At 48.2% G+C, this 22333-nt stretch overlaps 2 protein-coding genes across 3 annotated transcripts; one reads left to right on the plus strand and one right to left on the minus strand.

The window, feature by feature from the left end:
• Window positions 1-7: 7 nt before the first annotated feature.
• LOC109885605 (cartilage acidic protein 1) lies at window positions 8-10004 on the plus strand. 2 transcript variants are annotated; one of them, XM_031818799.1, is made up of 15 exons: window positions 53-238; window positions 393-485; window positions 863-1119; window positions 2611-2807; window positions 2907-3043; window positions 3298-3454; window positions 3555-3689; window positions 3840-3976; window positions 4574-4710; window positions 4818-4900; window positions 5294-5394; window positions 7568-7736; window positions 8188-8333; window positions 9555-9594; window positions 9729-10004. In XM_031818799.1, exons 2-15 carry the CDS (start codon window positions 483-485, stop codon window positions 9734-9736), a joined length of 1707 nt encoding a protein of 568 aa, XP_031674659.1. In that variant the 5' UTR covers window positions 53-238; window positions 393-482; the 3' UTR covers window positions 9737-10004. The 2 variants fall into 2 exon arrangements, with proteins under 2 accessions (XP_031674660.1, XP_031674659.1); XM_031818800.1 differs by lacking the exon at window positions 393-485 and having other exon boundaries at window positions 8-238.
• A 2039-nt stretch (window positions 10005-12043) lies between these two features.
• Window positions 12044-22212, minus strand: LOC116366979 (golgin subfamily A member 7B-like). The gene is made up of 5 exons (XM_031818806.1): window positions 22077-22212; window positions 20277-20402; window positions 18651-18803; window positions 15180-15281; window positions 12044-13798 (listed from the first exon to the last, which is right to left on the minus strand). The coding sequence occupies exons 1-5, from the start codon at window positions 22086-22088 to the stop codon at window positions 13715-13717; spliced, it is 477 nt and encodes a 158-aa protein (XP_031674666.1). The 5' UTR covers window positions 22089-22212; the 3' UTR covers window positions 12044-13714.
• Between the last annotated feature and the right edge of the window lie 121 nt (window positions 22213-22333).

The raw sequence follows: 22333 nt of genomic DNA on the forward strand, positions 1-22333 counted from the left end.
CTGGTAGTTGTAGTTCTGTTGAAAAAAAGACAAGTCATTGGTCGAACCGCCGAATATTAAAAGTATTCGTTCCACCCTTATTGGATAACCACTTACACAAGTGCTTGCATAAAGCAACAACATTGAAATTGTATAAGGCAATTTACACAACGCATTAGAATACAGTAACCTTTTCTCATCCTAGCGCTTCCACAGTCGAAGGATAGAACACCGGAGTCCTGCTGAAAACTGATATAAGGTAAGATTTATGTGCAGTGTTTGAATGAAATGATCTCTTCTTCTCCCAAACGAATAAACAGCAGCACACAGTAGGTGCATGTTCTGAAATAAGTGTTCATCTCAGTATTACAGTTGTGATTACAGTATTGCATAACTAATAAAACCTGTTGCAGGTGCACGCACAACTCTTGACGTAATCTAATGCACGAGGTCTTCACTGCGTGTATGGTTTTTCTCTTGATAGTTTTTCTCATTGCATATTTATGGTACGTCTTCACTTTTGTACACTGGTACGCACAATTTTCTATAGGTAATTGTCATATTAGGCTCTTTTGGACAGGGGTAAATAGGAATTTAGCCGTTTGAGGGTATTGCTGTTGAGTCGATGATGTAATGATGTATATGATGCACTGTAGACAATTATTTTGTTATTGTTCAGTGTGCTGCCTGCTATACCTGCTCTCACCAACCTATATTCTGCAGTAGCCTATACTATGCTATGCATGCCCTATGATTCTAATGTTGATATCAAATGATGGTGTTTAAAACCGTGTATTAACATAGTGGTCTAAGGTTACATATAACCTTACACCCGGTAACCTTTTGAATATTGAACTAAAAGCCCATTTGGTGTCTGTTGCAGAATTGGGGAATTTGGATCAATTCCATTTCTATTCAGATTGTTGTGATGATGCTGCGTTGTTGGGCGGGTCTTCCCTTGCTCCTCCCCCTCCTGGTGCTGTGTGGGCGTGGTTTGGCCCAGAGTTCCGAGCCCATGTTTCGGTCAGTGACTGAGACAGTCCTACCTCCTGACAACCAGCACAACCCCACCCAGCTGAACTATGGGATGGCCGTTACTGATGTGGACGGAGACGGAGACCTGGAGGTGGTGGTGGCGGGGTGAGAGTGTGGGTGGGGGGTTAGAGTGTGGGTGGGGGGTTAGAGTGTGGGTGGGGGGGTGAGAGTGTGGGTGGGGGGTGAGAGTGTGGGTGGGGGGTGAGAGTCTGGGTGGGGGGGTTAGAGTCTGGGTGGGGGGTGAGAGTCTGGGTGGGGGGTGAGAGTGTGGGTGGGGGGTGAGAGTCTGGGTGGGGGGTGAGAGTCTGGGTGGGGGGTGAGAGTCTGGGTGGGGGGTGAGAGTGTGGGTGGGGGGTGAGAGTGTGGGTGGGGGGTGAGAGTCTGGGTGGGGGGTGAGAGTCTGGGTGGGGGTGAGAGTCTGGGTGGGGGGTGAGAGTCTGGGTGGGGGGTGAGAGTGTGGGTGGGGGGTGAGAGTGTGGGTGGGGGGTGAGAGTCTGGGTGGGGGGTGAGAGTCTGGGTGGGGGGTGAGAGTCTGGGTGGGGGGTGAGAGTGTGGGTGGGGGTGAGAGTGTGGGTGGGGGGTGAGAGTCTGGGTGGGGGGTGAGAGTCTGGGTGGGGGGTGAGAGTGTGGGTGGGAGGTGAGAGTCTGGGTGGGGGTGAGAGTCTGGGTGGGGGGTGAGAGTCTGGGTGGGGGGTGAGAGTGTGGGTGGGGGTTAGAGGGGGTTAGAGTGTGGGTGGGGGGTTAGAGTGTGGGTGGGGGGTGAGAGTGTGGGTGGGGGGGTGAGAGTGTGGGTGGGGGGTTAGAGTGTGGGTGGGGGGTTAGAGTGTGGGTGGGGGGTTAGAGTGTGGGTGGCGGGGTGAGAGTGTGGGTGGGGGGTTAGATAAAAAAGAGAGAGTTGGAGAGGGCATTCAAATGCAATCATTGAGTACAGTGTCCTGGACCATAGGACGTTACAGGCTATGCATAAATTACCCAATATTCTCAACTTACCCCCATTCTTTGGTTCAACGGCCCTAACCTGGTTCTGAAGTTGGGGCTCTGGTCAAAGTAGTGCACTATCCAGGGAATAGGGCTCTGGTCAAAGTAGTGCACTATCCAGGGAATAGGGCTCTGGTCAAAGTAGTGCACTATCCAGGGAATAGGGCTCTGGTCAAAGTAGTGCACTATCCAGGGAATAGGGTACCATTTAGGACTACACCTCCTAATGTTCTCTACTACACCTACTAATGTTCTCCACTACACCTACTAATGTTCTCTACTACACCTACTAATGTTCTCCACTGCACCTCCCAATGTTCTCCACTACACCTAATGTTCTCCACTACACCTCCTAATGTTCTCCACTACACCTCCTAATGTTCTCCACTGCACCTCCTAATGTTCTCTACTACACCTCCTAATGTTCTCCACTACACCTCCTAATGTTCTCCACTAATGTTCTCTACTACACCTACTAATGTTCTCTACTACACCTACTAATGTTCTCCACTGCACCTCCTAATGTTCTCCACTACACCTCCTAATGTTCTCTACTAACGTTCTCTACTACACCTCCGAATGTTTTCCACTGCACCTCCTAATGTTCTCCATTCTCAGGTACAACGGTCCTAACCTGGTCCTGAAGTATGACCGTGGTCAGCAGAGGCTGGTGAACATAGCGGTGGATGACCGCAGCTCTCCATTCTATGCCCTGAGAGACCCCCTGGGGAACGCCATCGGGGTGACCGCCTGCGACGTAGACGGGGACGGGCGGGAGGAGATCTACTTCCTCAATACAAACAACGCTTACTCTGGTAAATAACAATAACAGCAGGTAAACACAAACACCATCAACAATGCTTAAAAAACATCTGCGGTTACTCTGGTAGTCAGTAGCAACCTTCTTTTGGAAGGTCGGGCCACATACTCTGACAAGCTCTTTAAGTTCCGTAACGGACGCTTCGAGGACCTGCTGGGGGATGACATCAACGTGCGCAGAGGAGTAGCCAATCGGATGGCAGGACGCTCCGTGGCGTGTGTGGACAGAAAGGTATGTAAACAGTCTATCCATCTGTGTGTGTCTGTATGTTGTCTGTATGGCTGTATGCCCGCACCCCCTCTTTCTCTTACCCCCCCCCCCTCTATATTTTCTGTGTGTGTGGTCTATGTCTGTACCCCCCCTCTCTAATCCCCCCTCTATCTCTCTCCTGTAGGGTACAGGGCATTATGCTGTGTGTATTTTCTGTGTGTGTGGTCTATGTCTGTAACCCCCTCTCTAATCCCCCCTCTTTCTCTCTCCTGTAGGGTACAGGGCGTTATGCTGTGTATGTAGCTAACTATGCCAGTGGAAATGTTGGTCCCCATTCCCTGATAGAGATGGACGAGGCAGCCAGTGACCTGGCCAAGGGCATCATCGCCCTGTCTGACGTAGCAGCACAGGCCGGGGTCAACAAGTACACAGGTACTGGACAAGAGTGAATGGAAGAAATGTGTGTGTGTGCGCTTACCCATCTCACATAATATAGAAGATATTAGTTTATCTGTTTGTCTCCTCCCACCAGGTGGGCGTGGTGTAGTGGTTGGACCAATCTTGAGCCAGAGCAGCTCTGACGTGTTCTGTGACAACGAGAATGGACCTAACTTCCTGTTCCGGAACAATGGAGACGGAACCTTCACTGACATGGCTCAACAGGCAGGTGTGTCTAGAGTGTGTGTGTCTAGGGTGGGTGTGTGTCTAGGGTGGGTGTGTGTGTCTAGGGTGGGTGTGTGGGAGGAAGGAGAGATTGGACCATAGCCATGATCTCTGCAGAGGAGTTGTGATGACAGTGATGTGGCTCCCCGTGTAGGTGTGGAGGACCGCTACCAGCACGGCCGAGGTGTGGCGCTGGCAGACTTTAACGCTGACGGGAAGACTGACATCGTCTACGGAAACTGGAACGGCCAGCACAGACTGTACCTACAGGACAACAACCAGAGATTCAGGGTGAGAGAGAGGAGTGGGGGTTGAAATGGGAGAGGGAGATTGGAGAGGAGTGGGGGTTGGAGAGGAGTGGGGGTTGAAATGGGAGAGGGAGGTTGGAGAGGAGTGGGGTTGGAGCACGATGGGAGAGGGAGGTTGGAGAGGAGTGCGGGTTGAAATTGGAGAGGGAGGTTGGAGAGGCGTGGGGGTTGAAACAGGATGGGAGGTTGGAAAGGAGTGGGGTTGGAGCACGGTTGGAGAGGAGTGGGGGTTGAAATGGGAGAGGGAGGTTGTAGAGGAGTGGGGGTTGAAATGGGAGAGGGAGGTTGGAGAGGAGTGGGGGTTGAAATGGGAGAGGGAGGTTGGAGAGGAGTGGGGGTTGAATCAGGATGGGAGAGGGAGGTTGAAGGGGAGTGTGGGTTAGAGCAGGATGGGAGGTTGGAGAGGAGTGGGGGTTTGAGAGGGAGGTTGGAGAGGAGTGGGGGTTGGAGCAGGATGGGAGAGGGAGGTTGGAGAGGAGTGGGGGTTGGAGCAGGATGGGAGAGGGAGGTTAGTGAAAGAGATCAAAGGGAAGTGGATGGAAACAAAGACCATAAACCTCTCTGTTCGCTCCCTCCTCAGGACATAGCCAGTGGGTCGTTCTCCTCTCCCTCTCCCGTGCGCACGGTCATTGCTGCTGACTTTGACAATGACCAGGAGCTGGACATCTTCTTCAACAACATCGCCTACAGAGGACACGCCCCCAACAGGCTCTTTAGGTACCTCTGACCCCTGACACCAACTTTGACTTGAACTGTGTGTGTGTGTGTGTGTGTGTGAGAGAGAGAAAGTGTTTCTGATGTGTGTTGTCTGCCTGCTCCTCCAGGGTGGCCAGGAGGGCTGGTGCTGACCCCCACATAGAGGAGCTAAACGTGGGGGAGGCAGCAGAGCCACAGGGCCGGGGTACAGGTAACCACACCATGCAGACTCATTCTTTTGGTCCCTATACAACAGGGGAGTCAAACTCAATCCCCGGAGGACCGTGTATCAGCTGGTTTTGTTGTTTCCGTGTCTAATTAAGACCTTGACAACCAGGTGAGAGGAGATCCTAACTCTTCAATGACCTTCCTTTATCAAGAAAACTAGGAGCGAAAATCTGCAGACACTTGGCACTCAAGAAATGGAGTTTGACTCCCCTTTTATACAAGATTAATAAAGTCTTCTTAAACTGATGTATTCTGTTTTAGTATTAGTTAAACACATAAATTACAACACACCTGGTTCAGGTAGTTCCCTGGTTTACTAGGGTTAAACAGGCCCTGTTTTTGATTGGCTGTTTGATGTGTTGACTCTGATTGACAGGTGCCACGGTAACAGACTTTGACGGGGACGGTCAGTTGGACCTGCTGGTGGCTCATGGGGAGAGTGCCTCTCAGCCCATCTCTGTCTTCAAGGTCACTCAGGTCAGTCACTAACATAGAGGTAGATAGACGGCGTCACTAACATAGAGGTAGATAGACGGCGTCACTAACATAGAGGTAGATAGACGGCGTCACTAACATAGAGGTAGATAGACGGCGTCACTAACATAATTGCAAAAATCGCTGAAGTTGGAGACTTATCTCCCTCACCAACTTCAAACATCTGCTATCTGAGCAGCTAACCGATCGCTGCAGCTGTACATAGTCTATTGGTAAATAGCCCACCCTTTTTCACCTACCTCATCCCCATACTGTTTTTATTTATTTACTTTTCTGCTCTTTTGCACACCAGTATCTCTACCTGTACATGACCATCTGATCATTTATCACTCGTGTTAATCTGCAAAATTGTAATTATTCGCCTACCTCCTCATGCCTTTTGCACACATTGTATATAGACTCCCCTTTTTTTTCTACTGTGTTATTGACTTGTTTATTGTTTACTCCATGTGTAACTCTGTGTTGTCTGTTTGCATCTTTGACATATTTATAAAATATATGTATTTTATTAAACTAGGGCAATTCAGTTAATGACAAATTCTTATTTACAATGACGCCCTACCAAAAGGCAAAAGACATCCTACGGGGATGGGGGCTGGGATAAAAATATTATATATATATATATATATATACAAAAATAACATATAAATATAGGACAAAACACACATCCCGACAAGCGAGACAACACTACATAAAGAGAGACCTAAGACAACAACATAGCAAGGCAGCAACACATGACAACACAGCATGGTAGCAACACAACATGACAACAACATGGTAGCAACACAACACGGTAGCAACACAGCATGGTAGCAACTCAACATGACAACAACATAGTAGCTGCACAAAACATGGTACAAACATTATTGGGCAAGAAGGTAGAGACAACAATACATCACGCAAAGGCGCAACAAATGTCAGTAAGAGGGTCCATGATTGAGTCTTTGAATGAAGAGATTGAGATGAAACTGACCAGTTTGAGTGTTTGTTGCAGCTCGTTCCAGTCGCTAGCTGCAGTGAACTGAAAAAACAAGCGGCCCAGGGATATCTGTGCTTGGGGACCTTTAACAGAATGCGACTGGCAGAACGGATGTTGTATGGGGAGGATGAGGGCTGCAGTAGATATCGTGGTGGTGGGGGGGAGGTATAAATAAGCATCAACCAGTGGGTCTTGCGACAGGTATACAGAGATGATGAGTATTGAGTGCAGTGATGTGTCCTATAAGGAGCGTTGGTGGCAAATCTGATGGCCGAATGGTAACGAACAGCTAGAGCACCCTTCCCTGCTGACCTGTAATCTAGCATGGGTAGGATGGTCATCTGAATCAGGGTTAGTTTGGCAGCTGGGGTGAAAGAGGAGCGACTACCATAGAGGAAACCAAGTCTAGATTTAACTTTAGCCTGCAGCTTTGAAATGTGCTGAGAGCGGGACAGTGTACTGTCTACCCATACTGTATAGCCATAATGGCTCCTGTGACAGCATGGGCTTTCTCCATTTTAAAGTAGTCAATTTTCTTCTTATTTTGGGTTGAAAAAAAACAACCTCTACGCTAATATTGGTGATTGAACAGCAGTGCTGGAGTACTGATCCTGCTACAATGGGTTCTATCCATCCAGAGCAGTGCTGCAGTACTGATCCTGCTACAACGGGTTCTATCCATCCAGAGCAGTGCTGGAGTACTGATCCTGCTACAACGGGTTCTATCCATCCAGAGCAGTGCTGCAGTACTGATCCTGCTACAACGGGTTCTATCCATCCAGAGCAGTGCTGCAGTACTGATCCTGCTACAACGGGTTCTATCCATCCAGAGCAGTGCTGGAGTACTGATCCTGCTACAACGGGTTCTATCCATCCAGAGCAGTGCTGGAGTACTGATCCTGCTACAACGGGTTCTATCCATCCAGACCCCCTTTTCTCTCTATGGTCACGACCTCATTACTGTCCCCTGGTGGAGAATTACTGCAAGCGGATGAGATTTCATTTAGATATTTTAATGCAAGGCGATGATTACAAATCAATGTGTTATCTCCTTGCTTATTATCATATTTATATGGAAGGAAGGAGGATGAACTCAAGTGTTTGAACAGGGCCCATGATATCACCCGACATATTCCTGACCCATCAGCTTTACCCTCTGACCTTTGACCCTGACAGGGCTCGTCCAATCACTGGCTGCGTGTAATCCCTCGCACGCGGTTCGGCTCCTTCGCCCGCGGGGCCCGGGTCACGGCCTACACCAATCGGAGCGGGGCTCTCATGCGCATCATCGACGGCGGCTCGGGGTACCTCTGTGAGATGGAGCCTGTCGCCCATTTTGGACTGGGTAACTTCCTGTTTACTTCCCATTTACGGCCTAATCCCAAATGGACCCCTAGACCCTATGCACTTGTAGAGATCTGAAAGGATTTAATAGATGCAGTCAATATGATAATTACTCCAATTTCCCCTCTGGCTAGGATGTGGAAGTTTCACCATACTGCTTCTCCCAATCAAATCCTCTCAGATCTCCACGAGTGCATAGGGCGCAGTGGAGGCTGCTGAGGGGAGGACGGCTCATAATAATGTCTGGAACGGAGCACATGGAATGGCATGAAACATCTTGAAATAATTGGATGTATTTGATACCATTCCTCTCCAGTCATTACCACACGCCCGTTCTCCCCGGTTTAAGGTGCCACCAACCTCCTGTGCAGTAGACATCTTGTAGACATATTAGCTAGTAGTTAGCTGGATAGCTTGTGTATTTATCTTCCTTTCTTCACATTGGCTCACAGGCAAAGACGAGGTCACCGTGGTGGAGGTCTATTGGCCGGATGGCCGTTCCGTGGCCCGCCCACTGCAGCCTGGTGACATGAACTCTGTGATGGAGATTGGCTACCCTAAAGAGGGGGAGGAGTCTGTGCTGACCCCTGATACCCAGGTACGCTCTGCGGACTTACACCATGACAAATGAACTATGACCCTGGGTAAAAGTTTCAGCCAATCCATCACCAGCGACTACATTCTTACCCAATGACGACAGTAGTTTTTCTGTTTAATTACATTGTGTGGAGATTCCTAACCGTTACATGCTGACCTCACCACACCTACATGTTATTCAGTCATTGCATCCACAGCGCGTCAATCAGTGTCTGCGTAAAAAGGCGCTAAAATAGAACTTGATTCAATTTGCTGCAAGTCCCGCCTCTCCCATCTCCTCATTGGTTTTTAGTAGCATTACCCACGTGGGTGATTTTTTGTGTTTGTTTTTTGTTGTTGAATTTTACCCCTTTTTCTCCCCAACTTCATGGTATCCAATTGTTAGTAGCTACTATCTTGTCTCATCGCTACAACTCCCGTACGGGATCGGGAGAGATGAAGGTTGAAAGTCATGCGTCCTCCGATACACAACCCAACCAAGCCGCACTGCTTCTTAACACAGCGCGCATCCAACCCGGAAGCCAGCCGCACCAATGTGTCGGAGGAAACACCGTGCACCTGGCAACCTAGGCCAATTGTCCATCGCCACACGGACCTCCCGGTCGCGGCTGGTTACGACAGAGCCTGGGCACGAACCCAGAGTCTCTGGTGGCACAGCTGGCGCTGCAGTACAGCGCCCTTAACCACTGCGCCACCCGGGAGGCCTCACGTGGGTGATTGAAAGATGAACTGAGGTCCACACTCCAGTCCAGTTGGTGGTGGTAATGCATCTTAAAGTTGGTTGCCAACTGCCATATAAAGTCCGAAGTGGAAGAAGCCTGAAGGAGGAGAGATTACTAGAAACAAACTCTGTTTTATCTGTGGAGTAGAGGATCTTGTGCATTTCAGGTAAAATAACAACCCAATGTTTATATCCCAGGACAAATTAGCTAGCAACAGCAAGCTAGCTAAATTGCCATAAATGTTTAATGCTTTTCAACCGGTCTCCAAATTAATATAGTTGGTTCAGAGTTAATTTGATATTTCAACCTGCGTGTTCTGATCGCGTCTAGTGTGGGTGGACAAAATCCACATGCGGACGCCCGGTGCAGTCAGCATGTTAGACTTTCTCCCAAGAGCATCAGATGAAATACGAGTGACTGAATCATCAACTACATTGTGTTAGCATTCAAAATGGTGGAGCTGGGAAATGTCTTTGAACTGACGTCCTGGTCTTTTTCAGTGTGGGGAAGGATTCTTTGTCAAGAATGGCCGCTGTGCAGGTATGTAGATCTGTCTGGCAGAGTATAGATGGAATATAACAACATTTACAATATAGTAAAACATACAGATTAATACATTACGTTCTGCTCGCTCTCTCATTCTCGCTCCTCTCTGGTCCTCTCTATCTCTGCAGGTATATGAGGGCAGTGAATGAGATGCCTTGAAGCAAAAGAAAAAAATATGCCTTGTCATCAAGATAATGTATACTGTCGAAGACCAATGACACTCCATATTGTTTGTCATTTGAACTAGTAGATTATCTCTGTTTTGCTTCGATCTTTCATAAGTGTCATCTTCTCTGTACCTTATTGTTCTACTTTTCTTAGTTTTTCTTGACAAGTCAAACTGTTCCCCTTTGCTCTTTTCTTTGTTTTAGAATAATTAACCCTAATAAATCAATACAACAACATTAATGGAATCCAACAATCTTTTCAAAGCACAAGATCTTATCCGGAATCAATTATTCCCATACCTTTTCCATCCCTCCATCTGACCCTTCTCCCTCACACTGCCCCCCCCCCCAACCCCTCTATTCACCCTCCCCTTGTCTCACTACCTCATGCCTCACTACCCCTCCCTTCTCCCTCACCAACCACCCTGGCCCTCCCCTGCCCCGTGCCAGACAACAACTAGTGAATCAGACTCTCTTTCAAGAAAATATTTAGTTGATGAAAATATTTTATCAACCAAATGTTTGTTGGGGATGAAATCCTTAACACCCCCCTCCTTAACCCTCCCCCAGACAACAACGAGTGTAAGCAACAGAGTGGGCCCCCAGTGTGCCCTAAGAGACGTCCAGTCTGCATCAACACCTACGGCCACTATAACTGTGGCCCCAGGAAGACATGTTCCAGGGGCCACAAGCCCACCAAGGACGGGAGGGCATGTGTGGGTGAGTAGAGAGGGATGGAGGGGACTGATGATATGCCTGGTGCTCTCCTCCCTCGTTCCCTCTCCTTTTACCTACCAACAGTACCCACTCGTTACTACCCTCAGACTAACCCTAGACAGTACCCACTCGTTACTACACTCAGACTAACTCTAGACGGTACCCACTCGTTACTACCCTCACTAACCCTAGACGGTACCCACTTGTTACTACCCTCACTAACCCTAGACGGTACCCACTCGTTACTACCCTCACTAACCCTAGACGGTACCAACTCGTTACTACCCTCACTAACCCTAGACGGTACCCACTTGTTACTACCCTCACTAACCCTAGACGGTACCCACTCGTTACTACCCTCACTAACCCTAGACGGTACCCACTCGTTACTACCCTCACTAACCCTAGACGGTACCCACTTGTTACTACCCTCACTAACCCTAGACGGTACCCACTCGTTACTACCCTCACTAACCCTAGACGGTACCCACTTGTTACTACCCTCACTAACCCTAGACAGTACCCACTCGTTACTACCCTCAGACTAACCCTAGACGGTACCCACTCGTTACTACCCTCAGACTAACACTAGACGGTACCCACTCATTACTACCCTCACTAACCCTAGACAGTACCCACTCGTTACTACCCTCAGACTAACCCTAGACAGTACCCACTCGTTACTACCCTCTTTCTCCATCTCTCTGCAGCTGTAGCTCCGTTCTTCCAGGGGGTCCGCTCTTCCTCACCCCGGCCGGGGCCCCTCCTCTCTGGGCTCTCCCTCCTATTTCTACTGGCCCTCTCCATGGTCTGAATGGAGATAGGAGGCCCCTCAGTCACATGCCTCCATGGGGATTGCTTGACTGAGTTCCAAATGGTAGCCTGGTCAATCCCTATATCGTGCACTACTTTTGACAACAGCCCTGGTCAATCCCTATATCGTGCACTACTTTTGACAACAGCCCTGGTCAATCCCTATATCGTGCACTACTTTTGACAACAGCCCTGGTCAATCCCTATATCGTGCACTACTTTTGACAACAGTCCTGGTCAATCCCTATATAGTGCACTACTTTTGACAACAGCCCTCCCATGGACTCCAATGATGCTCCAGGAGTGTCAAGGTCCTACCGGATGAACTTTGACATGTATGATGCTAGAAGGAGTGACCCTTGATCCCTCAACTCTGGACAACTATACACTTCTTTTTTTTGGGGGGGGGGGGTCAGCATGCTCAGTTGGACCAAATAGTAAGGCCTTTGGCAATCATTATGTGTGATGGTCTGGAGCATCAGAAGGTGAATGGAACGTTTAGGCATGTTGTCTGTAACAGTTTGAAAACGGTGTGATACTGAATGTAATCTCGGAAACCCAGATCGAAAATCTCACATAATTACATCAGATGCTTGATTAGGTTCTGGGGAGAGAGAGAAGATACTTACCAGACTAGAGAAGTCATTTCAACGTCTATTCCACTGAAATGACATGGAATTCAAAACCAGTGTGTACCCAGTGGGTATTTCCTTGACAGTGAGAAATAATGACATGTTAAAATGGAGTGATGGAAGAGCAGTAGTTATTTATTAAAGTTCTTCTGATCATGAGTATCAAACAACAACAACAAGCATTATGAAGGTTCCAGTTCTCTACTTTTATGAAGGTTCCAGTTCTCTACTTTTATGAAGGTTCCAGTTCTCTACTTTTATGAAGGTTCCAGTTCTCTACTTTTATGAAGGTTCCAGTTCTCTACTTTTATGAAGGTTCCAGTTCTCTACTTTTATGAAGGTTCCAGTTCTCTACTTTTATGAAGGTTCCAGTTCTCTACTTTTATGAAGGTTCCAGTTCTCTACTTTTATGAAGGTTCCAGTTCTCTACTTTTATGAAGGTTCCAGTTCTCTACTTTTGCATAAACATGTCCCAGATGAAAATAAAAAGGCAGACGCTTCACATCAATAATTAATGACATTTTGGCAGTTTATGGTTCTTTGGAGGAGGGTTTGTGTAGCAAAAAAGGAAGGAGTGTTTGTGCGCGTGCAGGAAGAATTGTTCATGTGTACCCAGTGGTGCAGGCTTTTGTTCCAGACCAGCACTAAAACACCAAGACTGAAGAACACTATGTTAAAGGATGCTACATAGTCTATACAGGTAGCTGTGTATTTGCATAATCATGATCTAGGAGAGCTGGTGGTTCAGCACTGAAGACAAGAGGTTAGCTGGGCTGTGGAGTGTTTGATACCAAGCTGCATCATGACACTGACCAGTGGATGGTACCTGAGCCATTTATACAGGCTAAAATATATGTCTCTGGATGGAACGAGCTGCATTCATCTGTTTGCTACTATCAGCCAATCCATGTGGTTTACATCTCAGCCGAGCTGTGTAGTGCTGCATCCCAAATGGCTCCCTACTCCCTATATAGTGCACTACTAGGGCCCAGGTCAGAATTAGAGCACTATATAGGGAATAGGGGGCCATTTGGGAAGTACCTTAGATCTCTTACAGTACGTGTCTGGGTCGTGGGCCTATTCACAAGACAGCAAATGGCAGAAAACCAACTGAAACAGTAGAGGGACTACCTGAAACGTGTTCAATAAGAACTGTTTTCCCTGGTTCAAATGCTTCACTACGATGTGCACTAATGAATACAGGTAGGTGTGTAGTAGTCCATCATCGTTCCATATCAAATGACACCCTAGTCCCTATCTTAAACACTACTATCTTCAAACACAGTGCACTACTTTTAACCAGAGCCCCAAACTAGTACACTACTTTTAACCAGAGCCCCAAATGAGTGCACTACTTTTAACCAGAGCCCCAAGCTAGTGCACTATCGGAGGACTTGTGTCCCAAATGGCTCCCTATATAGTGTCTTTTTTACCAGGGCCTGAAAAAGCTGCCATTTGGGACGTAACCAAATTGCAATTTTAAATCGTCAGTATTCCCAACGTTGATAGATTCAGCTTGATCTGCTTCGGTCCATGTGGTTCAGTTGCAATCGAATGTTCGGTCGGTTAGCTCAAGTTTGTTACGGTCAGGGCCATTGTGGTTGCGGTAGGTGAGGCGTACCCAGCCCACCAAGCACTGCTGTCGGGTGGTTCTCTAAGGGACCAGGGTTGTAGAGCTCCAGGGATCAGGGGGGTAGAGGTGCCGTGGACCCAGTCACCGAACACTGTGGTTGGGTGTAGCGTTCCAGGGACCGGGGAGGTGGCGAGGAGGTGACATGTACCCGGTCACCGAGCACTGCTGCCGGACGTAGAGCTGGAGCCTGAGCAGGAGCCACTGGAGCCTCGGTCCTCATAGATGGAGATCTCTATCTGGACAAGATGGGGTTAAAGGAAGGAACACACTCCGATAGGGAGGGTCTATAAGGAGGGTCTGGTTCTATAAGGAGGGTCTGGGTCTATAAGGAGGGTCTGGGTCAATAGGGAGGGTCTGGGTCAATAGGGAGGGTCTGGGTCTATAAGGAGGGTCTGGGTCTATAAGGAGGGTCTGGGTCAATAGGGAGGGTCTGGGTCTATTACGAGGGTCTGGGTTTATAGGGAGGGTCTGGGTCTATAGGGAGGGTCTGGGTCTATAAGGAGGGTTTGTGTCTATAAGGAGGGTCTGGGTCTATAGGGAGGGTCTGGGTCTATAGGGCGGGTCTGGGTCTAAAAGGAGGGTCTGGGTCTATAAGGAGGGTCTGGGTCTATAGGGAGGGTCTGGGTCTATAAGGAGGGTCTGGGTCTATAAGGAGGGTCTGGGTCTATAGGGAGGGTCTGGTTCTATAGGGAGGGTCTGTGTCTATAAGGAGGGTCTGGGTCTATAAGGAGGGTCTGGGTCTATAGAGAGGGTCTGGGTCTATAGGGAGGGTCTGGGTCTATAGGGAGGGTCTGGGTCTATAGGGAGGGTCTGGGTCTATAGGGAGGGTCTGGGTCTATAAGGAGGGTCTGGGTCTATAAGGAGGGTCTGGGTCTATAGAGAGGGTCTGGGTCTATAGGGAGGGTCTGGGTCTATAAGGAGGGTCTGTGTCTATAAGGAGGGGCTGGGTCTATAAGGAGGGTCTGGGTCTATAGGGAGGGTCTGGGTCTATAGGGAGGGTCTGGGTCTATAGGGAGGGTCTGGGTCTATAGGGAGGGTCTGGGTCTATAGGGAGGGTCTGGGTCTATAAGGAGGGTTTGTGTCTATAAGGAGGGTCTGGGTCTATAGGGAGGGTCTGGGTCTAAAAGGAGGGTCTGGGTCTATAAGGAGGGTCTGGGTCTATAGGGAGGGTCTGGGTCTATAGGGAGGGTCTGGGTCTATAGGGAGGGTCTGGGTCTATAAGGAGGGTCTGGGTCTATAAGGAGGGTCTGTGTCTATAAGGAGGGTCTGTGTCTATAAGGAGGGTCTGGGTCTATAGGGAGGGTCTGGGTCTATAGGGAGGGTCTGGGTCTATAGGGAGGGTCTGGGTCTATAAGGAGGGTCTGGGTCTATAAGGAGGGGCTGGGTCTATAAGGAGGGTCTATCCAATACACACACACTGTACAAGATCATTATTCTTGGGAGCCCACGTGTACTGTTGACTCTTCATCTCTTTCTCCCTCTTTAAATCTCATACATGTGTACTGTTCACCCACTCTGTCTATATTGTTTTTCTTAATCTCTCTCCCCCAATATTGCTTTATCTGTCTCTCTCACACACACACACACACAGAGCAGCAGTAGTAGCTGTAAGGATACGACCCTCATGCCCCTCTCAATGGGGTCAGTGATGAGTAGACCTCGCGGGGCGTAGATCTTCTCATTCTGCTCCTGGATGTACCTGCCTATCTTCTTCAACACCTGGGGGAGATTGAGAAAGAGGGGGGAGGAAAGGGAGAGAGAGAGGGGGAGAGGGAACAGGGAGAGAAAGAAATAACAAAAGAGGGAGACAGTATGACAAAGTAAGGAACATACACGACCGTTCAACAGTTTGGGGTCACTTAGAAATGTCCTTGTTTTTGAAAGAAAAGCTTTTTTTCTGTCCATTAAAATAACATCAAATTAATCAGAAATACAGTGTAGACATTATTAATGTTGTGAATGACTATTGTAGCTGGAAACGGCAGATTTTTTATGGAATATCTACAGAGGAGTAGAGAGGCCCATTATCAGCAACCATCACTCCTGTGTTCCAATGGCACGTTGTGTTAGCTAATCCAAGTTTATCATTTTAAAAGGCTAATTGATCATTAGAAAACCCTTTTGCAATTATGTTAACACAGCTGAAAACAGTTCTGATTAAAGAAGCAATAAAACTGGCCTTCTTTAGACTAGTAGAGTATCTGCAGCATCAGCATTTGTGGGTTCAATTACAGGCTCAAAATGGCCAGTAACAAAGAACTTTCTTCTGAAACTCGTCAGTATATTCTTGTCCATGCAAGAAATTGCCAAGAAACTGAAGATCTCGTACAGCGCTGCGTACTACTCCCTTCACAGAACAGTGCAAACTGGCCCTAACCAGAATAGAAAGAGGAGTGGGAGACCCCGGTGCACAACTGAGCAAGAGGACAGTCCAGTTGTGGCCAAGTGTTTTGAGAATGGCACAAATATTAATTTTCACAAAGTCTGCTGCCTCAGTTTGTATGATGGCAATTTGCATATACTCCAGAATGTTATGAAGAGTGATCAAATGAATTACAATGAATTGCAAAGTCTCTCTTTGCCATGCAAATGAGCTGAATCGCCCCCAAAAAATTCTGCTGCATTTCAGCCCTGCCACAAAAGGACCAGCTGACATCATGTCAGTGATTCTCTCGTTAACACAGGTGTGAGTGTTGACAAGGCTGGAGATCACTCTGTCATGCTGATTGAGTTCGAATAACAGACTGGAAGCTTCAAAGGGAGGGTGGTTCTTGGAATCATTGTTTTTCCTCTGTCAACCATGGTTACCTGCAAGGAAACACGTGCCGTCGTCATTGGATATTGCTGGATATTGCTGCCAGTAAGATTGCACCTAAATCAACCATTTATCGGATCATCAAGAACTTCAAGGAGAGCGGTTCAATTGTTGTGAAGAAGGCTTCAGGGCACCCAAGAAAGTCCAGCAAGCGCCAGGACCGTCTCCTACAGTTGATTCAGTTGCGGGATCTGGGCACCACCAGTACAGAGCTTGCTCAGGAATGGTAGCAGGCAGGTGTGAGTGCATCTGCACACACAGTGAGGCAAAGACTTTTGGAGGATGGCCTGGTGTCAAGAAGGGCAGCAAAGAAGCCACTTCTCTCCAGCAAAAACATCAGGGACAGACTGATATTCTGCAAAAGGTACAGGGATTGGACTGCTGAGGACTGGGTTAAAGTCATTTTCTCTGATGAATCCCCTATCCGATTGTTTGGGGCATCCGGAAAAAAGCTTGTCCGGAGAAGACAAGGTGATCGCTACCATCAGTCCTGTGTCATGCCAACAGTAAAGCATCCTGAGACCAGTCATGTGTGGGGTTGCTTCTCAGCCAAGGGAGTGGGCTCACTCACAATTTTGCCTCACAACACAGCCATGAATAAAGAATGGTACCAACACATCCTCCGAGAGCAACTTCTCCCAACTATCCAGGAACAGTTTGGTGACGAACAATGCCTTTTCCAGCATGATGGAGCACCTTGCCATAAGGCAAAAGTGATAACTAAGTGGCTTGGGGAACAAAACATCTATATTTTGGGTCCATGGCCAGGAAACTCCCCAGACCTTAATCCCATTGAGAACTTGTGGTCAATCCTCAAGAGGCGGGTGGACAACACAAAAACCCACAAATTCTGACAAACTCCAAGCATTGATTATGCAAGAATGGGCTGCCATCTATGTGGCCCAGAAGCTAATTGACAGCATGCCAGGGCGGATTGCAGAGGTCTTGAAAAAGAAGGGTCAACATTGCAAATATTGACTCTTTGCATCAACTTCATGTAATTATCAATAAAAGCCTTTGACACTTATGAAATGCTTGTAATTATACTTCAGTATTCCATAGTAACATCTGACAAAAATATCTAAAGACACTGAAGCAGTAAACTTTGTGAAAATTAATATTTGTGTCATTCTCAAAACATTTGGCCAAGACTATGCATTAGAGTGTCTAGTTTGAGAAACAGACACCTCACAAGTCCTCTACTGGCAGCTTCATTAAATAGTACCCGCAAAACACCAGTCTCAACATCAACAGTGAAGAGGCGACTCCGGGATGCTGGCCTTCTAGGCAGAGTTCCTCTGTCCAGTGTCTGTGTTCTTTTGTCCATCTTAATCTTTTATTTTTTATTGTCCAGTCTGAGATATGGCTTTTTCTTTGCAACTCTGCCTAGAAGGCCAGCATCCCGGAGTCCCCTCTTCACTGTTGACGTTGAGACTGGACAGAGGAACTCTGCCTAGAAGGCCAGCATCCCGGAGTCGCCTCTTCACTGTTGACGTTGAGACTGGACAGAGGAACTCTGCCTAGAAGGCCAGCATCCCGGAGTCCCCTCTTCACTGTTGACGTTGAGACTGGACAGAGGAACTCTGCCTAGAAGGCCAGCATCCCAGAGTCGCCTCTTCACTGTTGACGTTGAGACTGGACAGAGGAACTCTGCCTAGAAGGCCAGCATCCCGGAGTCCCCTCTTCACTGTTGACGTTGAGACTGGTGTTTTGGGCCTCAAGTTCTACTATGTGGTTCTACTGTGGTCGTACTGTTTCTACTGTGTGGTTCTACTGTGGTCGTAATGTGTTTCTATTGTGTGGTTCTACTGTGGTGTTCTACTATGTGGTTCTAGTGTGGTGGTTCTACTGTGTGGTTCTACTGTGTGGTTCTACTGTGGTTATATTGGGGTCTTACTGAAGTTATACTGTGTTTATATTGTGGTCTTACTGAAGTTATACTGTGGTTATATTGGGGTCTCACTGAAGTTATACTGTGGTTATATTGGGGTCTCACTGAAGTTCTACTGTGGTTATATTGGGGTCTCACTGAAGTTCTACTGTGGTTATATTGGGGTCTCACTGAAGTTCTACTGTGGTTATATTGGGGTCTCACTGAAGTTCTACTGTGGTTATATTGGGGTCTCACTGAAGTTCTACTGTGGTTATATTGGGGTCTCACTGAAGTTCTACTGTGGTTATATTGGGGTCTCACTGAAGTTCTACTGTGGTTATATTGGGGTCTCACTGAAGTTCTACTGTGGTTCTATTGTGGTGGTGTAGCCCGGTCTCACCTTCTCATAGCGTGTCTCCATACAGAGGAAGATGAGGTAGGCTGTAGCGCAGGCCAGACATCCCTCCAGGTAGGACTGGCCTCCCATCTTCTCTGCCTCCGCATAGTAGGTATTCAACCTCTTCACGGTGTCCTCAAACAACGGCCGCTCAATCTGACAGAGAGACACTCAGTTAGCGGTCTTTTCAGCCATGTGTGTGTGTGTGTGTGGTGTGTGTGTGTGTGGTGTATGTGTGTGGTGTATATGTGTGTGGTGTGTGTGGTGTATGTGTGTGGTGTGTGTGTGTATGTGTATGTGTGTGGTGTGTGTGTGTATGTGGTGTGTGTGGTGTGGTGTGGTGTATATGTGTGTGGTGTATGTGTGTGGTGTATATGTGTGTGGTGTATGTGTGTGGTGTGTGTGTGTATGTGTGTGGTGTGTGTGGTGTGGTGTGTGTGTGGTGTGGTGTGTATGTGTGTGGTGTGTGTGTGTATGTGGTGTGTGTGGTGTGGTGTATGTGTGTGGTGTGTGTGTGTATGTGGTGTGTGTGGTGTGTGGTGTGGTGTGGTGTGTGTGTGTGTGTGGTGTATGTGTGTGGTGTGTGTGGTGTGGTGTGTGGTGTGTGTGGTGTGTGGTGTGTGTGGTGTGGTGTGTGTGGTGTGTGTGGTGTGGTGTGGTGTGTGTGGTGTGTGGTGTGGTGTGGTGTGTGTGTGTATGTGGTGTGTGTGGTGTGGTGTGTGTGTGTGTGTGGTGTGTGTGGTGTGGTGTGGTGTGTGTGGTGTGTGTTGTGTGGTGTGTGTGGTATGGTGTGTGTGTGTGTGTGTGTGTATGTGGTGTGTGTGGTGTGGTGTGTGTGTGTTGTGTGTGGTGTGTGTGTGTGTGGTGTGGTGTATGTGGTGTGTGGTGTGGTGTGGTGTGTGTGTGGTGTGTGTGTGGTGTGGTGTGTGTGTGTGTGTGTGGTGTGGTGTGGTGTGGTGTGTGTGGTGTATGTGTGTGGTGTGTGTGTATGTGGTGTATGTGGTGTGGTGTGTGTGTGGTGTGTGTGGTGTGTGTGTGTATGTGGTGTGTGTGGTGTGGTGTGTGTGTGTGTGGTGTGGTGTGTGTGTGTGGTGTGTGTGTGTGTGTATGTGGTGTGTGTGGTGTATGTGGTGTGTGTGGTGTGTGTGTGTGTGGTGTGTGTGGTGTGTGTGTGTGTGTGTGTGGTGTGGTGTGTGTGGTGTATGTGTGTGGTGTGTGTGTGGTGTATGTGGTGTGGTGTGTGTGTGGTGTGGTGTATGTGGTGTGTGTGGTGTGTGTGTGTGTGTGTGTGTGTGTGGTGTGGTGTGGTGTGTGTATGTGGTGTGGTGTGTGTGTGTATGTGGTGTGGTGTGGTGTGGTGTGTGTATGTGGTGTGGTGTGGTGTGGTGTGTGTATGTGGTGTGGTGTGGTGTGTGTATGTGGTGTGGTGTATGTGGTGTGTGTGTGGTGTGGTGTGGTGTATGTGTGTGGTGTGGTGTGGTGTATGTATGTGGTGTGGTGTGTGTGGTGTGTGTGGTGTGGTGTGTGTGGTGTATGTGGTGTGTGTGGTGTGGTGTGGTGTGGTGTATGTGGTGTGGTGTGGTGTGTGTGTGTGGTGTGGTGTGGTGTGGTGTGTGTTAGACTACCCACCCTGCTCTCCAGCTCAGAAGGGAACTTGGTCTGGAAGCGGCAGGTGGTCCCATCACTGTAGTCTCTCTGCAGGAATACCTTGTTGGCCAGAGATGCACTGTGCCTCAACTCTTGGAGGTTATGGAACTACAGGACACAAACACACATAAGAGCGCGCACACGCCCACCCACCCATATTTGGGGAGAGAGAGAGGAGAGAGAAAGGAGTGTGAGGAAGAGAGGGGGAGCGAGAGAGAGATTGTGGATAGAATTCTAATATGGATTAACTTTCTGGTTCTGAGGAAGCAGTGTGTATGACTCACCATGAGAATAAAACTAAACTGCTCATTCGCTCTCTCTCTCACACACACACACTCTCTGTTCAAGAGGTAATGTATACAAACAATGGCTGATGTAGTCTTTAGGGGTCTACGATGATAGAGGAGAGGTGTTCAATCAAAGTCTGTCTGGCGGTCCGTTGGATCACAGCCCAGATACACTCTCTCTCCTCTCTCTCTAACTGGTCTTCTCTCTCTGTAGCTCTCTCTCCTTCTCTCCCTTCCCCTCTCTCTTTTCTCTCCTTTCCCTCTCTCTTCTCTCTCTCTCCTTCTCTCCCGTCCCCTCTCTCTTCTCTCTCTCTCCTTCTCTCCCCCTCCTCTCTCTGTAGCTCTTTGTCTACCTCTCTCTCTCTCTCTCTCTCTCTCCTGACCATGCACACTGCTACAGCAGCCGGATCATGGAATTGAGCCAAGAGAAGAAGGCCCAACATCACAGAACAGCTCACAACAAATCAATCTCTGTAAGAGCAGGGTTAGAAGGCTCAATAGATCAACGATGGCACCAAATGATCGTCCCCCCCATAAAGAAGCTCGATGTCCATAGTTGTGGACTTAGCCGTTTAGGCATGGGGGGGGGGGGGGGGGGGGTGTAGGCCAGTCTAGTTTCTTGCTTTGGGAAACTAGTTTAGGCTGTTATGGTTCGTCAAGCTTGTTTCCCCAATGTGTCGATGAATGAAAGGCAATAAAAAGGGCAGTTGGACCGAATAACGGAAATGAAAAGATCCGTGCAAACACGGAGATTTTCTCTCCTTGACCTCAATGGGTTGCTGTCCACGGTGCTGATATCTCTTTAGTAGGTTTCAGCACTAGCACGGGCCAGCCTGCCTATACCGGATTAACGGCGGAACTCTAGAGACAAAAAAATAAGAGCTCTGCTTTCACCAAAACAGCTTAACGGCGCGAGGATTGCTTGTTTATCCCTGTTCTCAAGCACAAGTTGTAGCATAGGCTACACAGCCCTGTAAAATGCCGTTCGTGCTACAAAGAGAATTCCTCTAACTAACCTCTATTCAGGCACGTAACCTCCCGACGCCTTTAATATGTTAATATAATGATATAGGGATTATATGATATTCACATGCCATGTCGGTCAGGGTGACCGAAGAATTGTTAAAATGACAAGGCTTCCATTTCAAATCAAAGCAGATGATTTATTTGCCAAAATGAACCTGCCTGCATGACACGTGTGAGCAAATGTTATATTCGAAATGAACTTTTTATACGTAAATAAACAACTGTTGTGTTGATTTCTATTGATGCTGGGTAACAGAGATTGAAGTGATTGTATGCTACACAATATTTTCTATCATAGGGCTAACCTTGCTGTTACTGACAAACGCCATTCAAACGGTTCAGAATATAGGTTACAACCGTCTCCACAAGGCTACCTGCTCACATGGAAGACAATACAACCACATGCCCATAGAGGTAAAGGGAAAGACATAGGCTGAAGAAGACGATAGATTAGTCTATTCATTCTCACCTCTGTCGCCATGTTTCCATCTGACGGCGTTAGGCTACTAGGACGAGTCCCGGAGCTCAAAGCGCTTTACTGGGACACGGGGACGAGTTGGAGGGCGGGAGGAAGAGACAGAGGGGGAGGAGAAGAGGATGAGAGGAGGGGGTGGGGCAGAGAGCGGCGGGGGTTGGGAGGACCTCACACGAATGGGTAGGGCGCGGGGCGTGGTCTATATATCATTGCGTAGCACTAGTGTACAGTCGTGGCCAAATGTTTTGAGA

The sequence above is a fragment of the Oncorhynchus kisutch genome, unplaced genomic scaffold (genome assembly GCF_002021735.2).
Source record: "Oncorhynchus kisutch isolate 150728-3 unplaced genomic scaffold, Okis_V2 scaffold1627, whole genome shotgun sequence".
In the NCBI taxonomy this organism is placed as follows: Eukaryota; Metazoa; Chordata; class Actinopteri; order Salmoniformes; family Salmonidae; genus Oncorhynchus; species Oncorhynchus kisutch.